Genomic DNA, 10,062 nt, shown 5'->3' with positions numbered 1-10,062 from the left:
TTTTTAAATTTATAGGTATTATATTTCTATGTTGTACAATTTGTGGCACACATAATAAATGAGTTTTAATTATTTTATTTTAAAGAATCTTTTGACATTATCCAATATGTGAAAAATATCACTATGAGCGAAGATTCCGATTGATCATTATTCATCACTCATTACCGACATTCCAAAAATTATATTTTTTCATTTAATTAAATAATTTTTAAAATTTCTTAATTAGCTAGATACCTACATATTAGACCCTTTTTTACAATGTGTACTGTGCAGTAGGTATGACACACAATCAAATTAAAATAATTAAAATTATAATATTACACGTGAAAATGTGTTCAATTTTTCCAAAAAAAAATCGTATTTATAGCTTTGCCTTTTCCCATAGGATAAGACGTCGTATATATCAGTGATTCCCTAACTTTTTTCCATCGCAACACATAATTTTATAGTTATTATTAGTCACGGCATACTTTGGATAAATATTAAATATTATCTACTTTTCAAATTTAAATGGTTTATATATTTATGTTTATGTACCTATATAATGTTCAACTTTTCGAGACATGCCTTTCAAATTTTACGGTACACCAGTGTGCGAGGCACATCCTTTAGGAAACACTGGTAAGATATATGATACATGTATACACTAAAATTAAAAACAAAAAAATAGCTGATCCTGGACTACCTATGACTATAGCAAGTATATTATATATTATATATTATATGGTATATACCATATTTTTGTTAGGTATATAATTTCAAAATAGTACTTAATTAAAAATTATATTTTTAAAGTAGGCTTTGTTTTTTTTTCTTTAGGTATTCATTAATTTATATATATATATTTTTAAACATAAGCAACTTCCACAGTTTAAATCTAGTTTACTATAAATTATTCCAGCACCCCCTAAATTCACACCCAATGTGCGCCTATGCTGTTACTTAGTCAAGATTACATTATTCTCAATCTAATTTCTATCAATTACTAAATGGAAAATTCTTACAAAATACTTGATCGTTAACGATTTTAAATTTAAAAACTCTTTATATTTCAGAAGTATTACTCATAGTTATATCACAATGAACGAAATACTTTGTATAGAAGATACTGTAGGTTAAATATAACGTATAGTACCTACTATAAAATAGTATTTTTTTTTTTTAATGGATTTATTCAAACTGTAATTCTTTGAAGTTTTAATTAAACTTTATTTTCAAATGTTTGGTAATGCAAACTTCTGTTTTTTTAATAAAAACTTCTATTTTTACTGTAAATTATTTAATTGATAATATTTAAAACAAAAAAAAATTGTACCTAATTCAAAATTTGTACAAGTAGTTATTTAGTTCTTAAAATATTAATCTCAAAGATAAAAGTCCTAAAAAATAGTTTTATAAAAACATATAATAGATGTAATATTTATTTATTTTTTATTTATAAAAGTATATTTACAATCTATACAGAAAAGTACATTATGTAAATTGAATAATAATAAAGACGACTTGATTGGCTTGAGGTGGAAAACTGTCCATCAACAGTACCTCCTGATTAATTTGATGGGTTCACGTGAAGAGACCGTTTTTTATTCTATTAGGCAAAAGTGTCTCTTAGCCATTTTCTTTACAATCTCCTTTGAGGGTTGCTGGGGATGGTTATAGGGGACATACGAGAAATAATAGGGTTTTGGTTCGAATGGAACTTTTTATAGTGCTGAGTTGCTAATTTATTAACTGTTGACATTTATAGATCCTTATGTAGTGCGTCGTTGGTCATATACCATGGGGTTCCAGTTATTTGTTTAAGACATATCGATTGGAAGGCTTGTATAGGTCTTATATAAGATGGTTTGGCTTAGATTCAGATTTGGGATACCATATGACAAAAAAAAGAGTCTTGTAAATTAATATTTTATTTTAGATGCAAAATTAAATCTAATATTAATTATACACGGGTCATTTATATAAATAATTAATAATGATAGATTAATATAAATTATAAAAATGTTCAAATAACCACAAACCCTGTGTATTTTTCAAATTCATTATCATGGTCCTATCTTTAGTTAAATAATTCAATAACTACTCGTTCGAATTTTTATTTAAATTTAATATACATCAATAGTTTTATAAAAATGATCTGTTAAATAATTTACTGTTTAAAAAGGGAGGAATATTGTAATTTAAAAAATATAAGTTTGTATCTCCACACGACACTCTTTATGTAATTCAAAAAAAATCTTCAGAATTTGAAAATACGGTCTTTAAGTAAAGACAATTAAGAATTCCAAAAATCAGATTTTAAATTATTACGTCATTAGAAAAGAAAAACCCAAAAGGTGAGCATGTTTTAACGAATCTCTCTGTGTATTACCGTAAATATGAACACAGTAAATTTTTATATATTACACAGTAACAACCCTATAATCATTACACTCACGATTTAATTATATGCGCTTAAGCCATAGATAAATAGATAAAGACACACGAGTTTAGAAAATGATTAACAAGTGTATATGACGTCTAAATTTAAATATAATTGAATAACAATAAAATAATTGTTCGCCGTGCTTATTTAATGTAAACACGTGAACATTGAATAAACATGCAACTCGAGTATTGACGTATTATCATATTGTTGTTTTTTATAACATAAATTATAATACATTTATACACATACTTATATTTATACAAATATAGCCTATAGGTAATTAAATATAATTATAGGTACTATAGTCTATAGACCATAATCTATTAATATTTCAGTTAGTTTTCACAATATTGTGTTATAGTTTGTTATATTAAATCATTATCAACTACTTATATCTTTAGTAAAATAAATTAAGATATTTTAAGTTCTCAATTTTTTTTTTAAATCAATTGATTTAAATAAATATTTACACAATTGTAATAAATTGTTTACCTAATACCTATTAACAATATGTATTTTAAAACATTACAATTTAATGATATGTTAATTACTAAAATCACTAATGACAATACTCTTTAATAATATAAAGTATTTGATATTAACCTTAAGGCATTCCCACACATAATATTGAAAGTTTATGTATTTCTACATTTAATAGACCGGCAAAACTTTAAGTCCTTGATTTTTTTTTAAAAGCCCCTTCTATTTTCTAATTATTTAATTCATATACTCCTTATAATACCTATGTTTATGTTTTTACATTAAATAATTTGGCAATGCTAATTTAGTAATCTCCCAACTTAGTGTTAGTTTTAAAATATTTAATATGATTAAGTAATTGTTTAGATACCTAAGAATATACATGAAGCCAAATTAAATGACTTATATCAAACATTCATATTAAAATGAACTCAACATTTCTACAGGGTCCTAAAGGGGGGAAGGGTTAAGATCCAAAAATTCAATTGAAAATTTAATCACTAAAAAATATTCTCATACCATTAAAATTAAATTTAGTCTAATAAATAAATAATACATAGAAAATAACAATAGAAATTTAAAATTATTTTAAAACAATTATATAATTTGCTTTAAAAATTTAAAAATAAATGTTAGGTCCTAGATAATAATTTTACCTATAAATTTGATTGTAGACCATATCACTCTAATATTAAAAATAATGGTGTTAAATAGATAATTCTGAGTTAAAAATGTTATGTTATGCATTAAGAAATTGATGAGAACATATGCAAGTATAACATATTTTTTTTAATTTTTTTTTTTTTTAATTTAATTTTTATAACATACAATTTGTAAATTAGTGTTACAATAAGTATTTATATTAAAACAAAAGAATATTATGACATACATGATGAATAAACATAAAAAAAAAGCAGCCGCTCAAAGGTGACACTTTATAAAATGTTTAAATAAGATAGATTTTTGTTTTTTTAATCATACAATCTGAAATTTAGTCTTAAAAAAAAATAAAAAAAATATAACTGCACAAATGTATTATATTTTGATTAAAATTTTAAATTTACATCAACAAATGATCAGTGTTCATTGTTTAACAATCAGTAATTAATAATGAATTAACCATCTAGCATTCTAGCATAAAAAAAATTTCATTCAATAAATTAATGAATTTTAACTAATTTGTATATGATTCTATATATAATTTTAATTAATACAATAATCAATGTTATATTGTACTTGTTTGATATATGAGTGATGTAAAATAAAAATATCAACTCCAGGTTTCAGTTTGGTAAAATCCTTTAGTTTCCATCATATCTATAGTATTTAAATGTTTATTTTTTGTAAGTATGTTTATAAATACATTTTTAACTGCAGTTGGCATATCTTTTGCATTTCCAGCAACAAATACATAACATTCTTTATTAGAAAGTAATTTTAATAATTCTTCTTCATTTTGTTCTAAAATATGCTGTACATAACTGCAAAAATACAAAAACATATTTATTTGATGATATAAAAATCAAGAAAATATTGAAAAATTACATTTTATGATCTTGATCTCTTGAAAATGCAGTATATAATGACAGTTTTTCATTTACTACTAATTTTTCCCAATCATCAACACAATGAAAATCACCCAGTCTATTTCTAGCTCCAAAATACAAATGTAAAGTTTTAGCATTGCCACATTTTTTAGCTACAGCTTCATGTATAAAACTTCGAAACGGCGCTACACCAGTACCAGGTCCAATCATTATGACATTACACGACTAAAAATAAAACATTTAGAAATAACTAGAAATTACTTAATTTTGTTTAAAGTATAAACTATAAATAAATTTATATTTTATTAATAAAAAATTTACTGGACTATACGGAAACTGAAAAGTTCCTTTTTGAATCCAAACAGGAATTTTATCACCAATGTTCAAACTAGCGAGCCATGTAGAACATAAGCCAATTCGTTTAGCCACCAATTTTGTCTTGTATGTAACAACAGCAACAAGTATATGTATTTCATTTTTGTGTACCTACAAAAAAAAAAAAATAAATAAATAACTTTATAATAAGTATATTTATAATTAACTAAAAATGATTAATGGAACTATAGTTTATTACAAATTATACTGTTGAGTATTATATTACATATAATATAAATAGTATATTTTAATATAATATACTTCATTCAAGTTTAAAAATGATTCAAGCAGTCACCAGTTTATGTCAGTGGCACACAGGCCACGCACATAACTGTTTCCCTTACTTAATTAACCACCAGTAATATAAACACAATAAAATACAACACTTATGAGTAAAAGTCGACATCTGATCGCTTTTAAACGTGAATAAAAAATCTATATAACATAGATATGCTAAAATATATTACAAAATGTGTTAAATATATTTTGTTTAATAAAAATTAGTATAAGCTGACAAGCTGTTCTTATTCATAAATACTCTTAGTATAGGTATAAAAAAATTTAATAAATTTAAATGCGTTCTCGTAAGTTTTTTAGAAATAATAAAATAAATGATATTGTTCATTGTATAAAATGTAATACTCAATAAAATTATATTATTTATAATAAATAAAATAGATGATCTATAAAAATACATTATGATTTATACTTTTCATAATGTAAAAAATATTTTAAATTATGTTATCTACTATGGACTACACTCATAATTAAAGACTAAACTCTTTTAAACCTCCTTGCTAAGTTTTATAAAATGTTTAAAAATTCATCACGAGTGAATTATGCAAGAATGTGGATAAATGTCATTGTGTACTTGTTAATGATATCTAAATTTTTAACTAATCTATAATTTTAAATAAAATAAAACTATTCCATATTAAAAATAATAATATCAAGAAACATAGTTAATTTATTTATAAACTCAATCTTCTTTACATTAAAGTTTATCATAATGCAATGTATTTATTAATTTGTAAATAAAAACTTACAGATGGTGCTGATGCAATTGAAAAGGCTCTCGGGCGTATTGGAGAAAAAATTTCAAAAAGATATTCTAAAGATAAATTAGCTGTCGCATGAGGAAAATCAGCCAATACTTCGAGAATAGTTCTTCTTGGACGATTACAATAACTATAGAGTTCTTCTTGTCCTTCAGGGGTAGTAAATTCCTTCAGTTTTTCTTTTTCCAATGCATTGTCCGTGAAGTATGACAACAATTGAAATGTATACCTATTTGGTATAATCTACATAATTTTATTTATCATCAAAAATATGTATGTCATAAAAACTGAATAATATTTACATTTAAATCCCAATAGTATTTAGCACATTGATATAAAGTAAATGGTTTGCTCAAATTGTAAGGTATAGGCATATCATCACTGCATTGTGTCACATTCAGTACTGTGGTAGGGTTTAATTTCATATTCTTATTATCATTAAGCAATTGAAAAAAAATGTTCACAGATGTTTCAGAGTTAACTGGACGAACCATTAAAACATCTCCAGGCAAATAGTTAATACTGTTTTCTGAATACTCAAATCTTAACAATCGTACATCCTAAATAAATGATTTAATAAATATAATAATAATTAATTGTTATTCATTTATAAATTAATTATAATTAGTAAGCCCATATTATAAAGAGAAATCTAGAAATACTTATTGATTTATCTATATAATTTTAGTTAAATACTAATAAAGGTGCACTGTAGTATTACATAGGGTAAATAAGTAGTGAGTTACAGCCTATAAGACTAAGACACTAGAAAACAGATAACCAAGTTTAAGCTTTAAATAACTATAAAAATTTATCAAACTTTAATAAAAATCAAGTAAATATATAATTTTTATATTGATATTTTAATATTTTATTATAAAGATTATTATCTATTATAATGTTTTTCAACTAGTGTGTTACTAGTTAAGTTCAAATGTGTCATGAAATATATTAAAATTACATAAAATCAATAAATATTTTTGATACAATTTACAAAAATTAATGGGTATTTGATATAATTTTTATGATGATTAAAAATAACTTATCTGATATCAACATTTATCATTATTTATAACTTATATGCTATATTTTTAATTTTACACTGCTAATTAAAATTGAATTTACAGATTATTCTTATTTTTTATTGTCACAAAACATAAAATATTTTATTAGTATGTCGCTTTATTACAGAGGTTAAAAAACACTGATTTTTGAAATTGCTTGTATATTTTAAAAGGCACATATAAACATGAACTACTTTCAATTTTATGAAATTTTTTATGAAAAAAAAAACAAATATTTTTAAATATAAGTACTAATATATGATTATGATAATAGATATCTAAATTTACAGAAAGGATCAAAAATCAATTATTTTAATTAAAACATCAAATACTCCCCTTAACATTTTTTTTAAATTCACTCATGATTTTAATTTATAATGCATAAAAAACAAATTACTTGAAAATGATTTTCAGATGTCGTTCTTGTGTTAGATAAACAAGTAACTATTGTTGAATTTGGTTTTAATTGGTCATTATTGGGCAACTTATCATTTGCATAGTTAGAAATAATTGAACTTGAATGATGGACATTCCACCTAAATATAATTTATTATTAGTTACAAAAATTGAAAGTTAAAAATATGCTATTGGCTCATTTTTAAATTTACTTTGGTGGTGGTAATGAATTTCGGTCTATAGGTGTTAGTCCATCTGTAAGTGGATGTTTTTCAATTAATACATTCCACAAATTATCTATCCATGGATCAATAACAGCAAATGCTCCAATATCATGTTGGTCATCAGCTAACCCGATATTACATAATGGTTTTCCTCCTAATTGTAAAAGCCTTCTGTACAGTTTCTTAGCAACATGATTGAATTTTACATATGAGCTATCTCCCAAGCCCAAAACAGCAAACCTACAGTATTTGTAAAATTATAATAAATATAATATAATATTAAATTGCTTATAAAATAATAATTAAATTAACACATTAACTATATCCAAATATCAGTTGACGTTTTATAAACAATATGTATTATAGGAGGCTGGAATAAATTCTCTTAAGAGGATGCTGACACAGGTACTGTGTTATGATAAGTGTGGCCATGATCTAATTTTAATATGAAGTTATGATTTAAATACTATTATGTTAAATCATAACACAAGTTAATTTATAGTCTTTTTATTAAGTCTATTTTAATACTGGTATTACAGCCAAAAAGAACACTTGACAGGTGACATATATGGTAAAAAAATATGATCACACAGTTGGACTTTTTGACGATGATCATGATTCGGCATTAGATAGTGTAGGTGTCTGAATTAAAATTTGGAAGCTAGTTACAATTGAATTCAGATTTTAAAAAAAATAATAAAAAATGTTTACCATAACTTAATTCATAATTAATATATATATGTATATAGAAAAATAAAAATAATAAGCATCTGAGATGCTTAAAAAATAATCTTATCTTTAAGTTGTATAATAAATTAATTTATTCTAATTTTAAAAACAATAGAATAAAATAGAACATTGTAAAAAAAAATTATCATATATGTTTGCAAGACAAAGAAAATAAAAGTATATGTGGTATCCTCTTAAGACATTAGATCTATTATATTATTATGTCATTAAAATAAGTAATCAATTTTCTTAAAACATTAGATGTATTAGGCTCAGACTGGGAGGATACCAGCCTACTATCACAGTAAGGCAGCCCATAGATACAATATAAAAAAAAAACCTTTTTTGTTTTTGCTCATCAATTGTTTAAAAAAACTCAAATAGTTTATTACAAAGTTGAGGCATATGGCCTACTGTGCTGTAAAACAGCAGCACAGTGGCCTAGTGCAGGCCTAATCATTCAGACATTTTACTACCAATTGTAAGTGAATACTTTTATAGATTATGATTTCATAAAAAATATGTAAAATCATATAAATTCCGACCTCAATATATTTTCAGTGAATTAATTCTCATTCAATGTATTCTGCTTGCTTACTGAATTAAATTTTTAACTGTAGTCATAGAGTAATATTTTTGAATACATATACAAAATTAGCATAATTATTGGAGATAAACTATACTATACTTAAAAAAGAAGTGTGCATTTAACATGTTAACTTTAATTCTCTATAACAGAAAGGTTTCCTTACTCAACATTAGCTAAGGAATTAGAAGGTAAATTTTTTCTTAATAGAAATTTCCAAGTCTTTTTCATATTATCTGGTTGATCACCTTGTCCAGTAGTTGAACAAACAAAAATAATTTTTTTTTCAAAAATTAATTTGTCAATGGGATAGTCATCAATTGCAATAACAGGTCCACTATAATGCAACCTAAACAGAAAACAAAATATAAAATTTAATTTAAAAAAATTAAATAATATATAGGTAGGTGGATATCAAAAGTAAAATAAGTCAATAAAAACAATACCATGTAAAAAGGAAAAATGAAAGTTATTAGCTAATTTATAAAATTTAAAAAGGTTTATCATATATATAAAAACTATGCAAGTTATTACAACTCAAAAAGAAAAAGAAATAAAGAATATAGTTTATTTTAGGCTTTTTTAAAATTATTTAAATAAGTAAAAATCTTAGGTACTACTTTAATTTCCCCTCTAAATTTGAATAAATAAAATGCTTAAATACCATTTTGATTCCCTCCAAATCCTTTCAGCAACTTCCTGAGCACATCCAGTTTGACTACCGTACAATATGAGAAGTCGACGATCGTTGTTCATTATGTATAATGTTTATAGACTTATAGTAGGTAACGATACTGTGTATTTTTACTAACTTCAAGAACAATAAACTACTTAAATATCAAATAATACTATAGTAGAAATGTAAAATTGTTGAAAACTTATGTACCTAGTACCTACCAATCAACATAATAAAATTCAAAATAAATAAATAATAATGAGCATTAACTACAATCACGGGACTCATGATTCATGCCGCATTATAGGGTTATTAGTTATTACTTATTATTATTTTCATTCTTTCATAAAAATATAACAGTATTATTCTTTGATAATACAGACCTTATCTACAGCTGTTACCCTCTAATAAGCTGTACATACGGTACAATAACAGCGGGCAAAAATATGATGATTATTAAAGTCTGTGATTTCATTGGACGTTGCGATCACTGATTCTT

The 10,062-nt window shown here is 23.9% G+C and overlaps 1 protein-coding gene across 1 annotated transcript; it reads right to left on the bottom strand.

Moving 5' to 3' along the window:
• Positions 1-4,095: 4,095 nt before the first annotated feature.
• LOC112601492 (NADPH-dependent diflavin oxidoreductase 1) lies at positions 4,096-9,889 on the bottom strand. The gene is made up of 9 exons (XM_025349146.1): positions 9,552-9,889; positions 9,054-9,236; positions 7,561-7,812; positions 7,350-7,488; positions 6,191-6,448; positions 5,877-6,131; positions 4,777-4,941; positions 4,454-4,680; positions 4,096-4,389 (listed from the first exon to the last, which is right to left on the bottom strand). The coding sequence occupies exons 1-9, from the start codon at positions 9,641-9,643 to the stop codon at positions 4,179-4,181; spliced, it is 1,782 nt and encodes a 593-aa protein (XP_025204931.1). The 5' UTR covers positions 9,644-9,889; the 3' UTR covers positions 4,096-4,178.
• Positions 9,890-10,062: the final 173 nt, after the last annotated feature.

This window comes from Melanaphis sacchari, unplaced genomic scaffold, assembly GCF_002803265.2.
Source record: "Melanaphis sacchari strain LSU unplaced genomic scaffold, SCAv2.0 Contig79_pilon_pilon, whole genome shotgun sequence".
In the NCBI taxonomy this organism is placed as follows: domain Eukaryota; kingdom Metazoa; phylum Arthropoda; class Insecta; order Hemiptera; family Aphididae; genus Melanaphis; species Melanaphis sacchari.
This window is presented reverse-complemented; position numbering and strand designations above follow the sequence as displayed.

Bases quoted from the DNA above. Each gene is read 5' to 3' on its own strand.
- LOC112601492 (XM_025349146.1), bottom strand. From the start codon at position 9,643: ATGAACAACGATCGTCGACTTCTCATATTGTACGGTAGTCAAACTGGA. The intron at 9,237-9,551 runs GTATTTAAGCAT...TTTTCTGTTTAG, and splicing joins ATTTGGAGGGAATCAAAATG to GTTGCATTATAGTGGACCTG. The intron at 6,132-6,190 runs GTAAATATTATT...AAAATTATGTAG, and splicing joins AATACTATTGGGATTTAAAT to ATTATACCAAATAGGTATAC.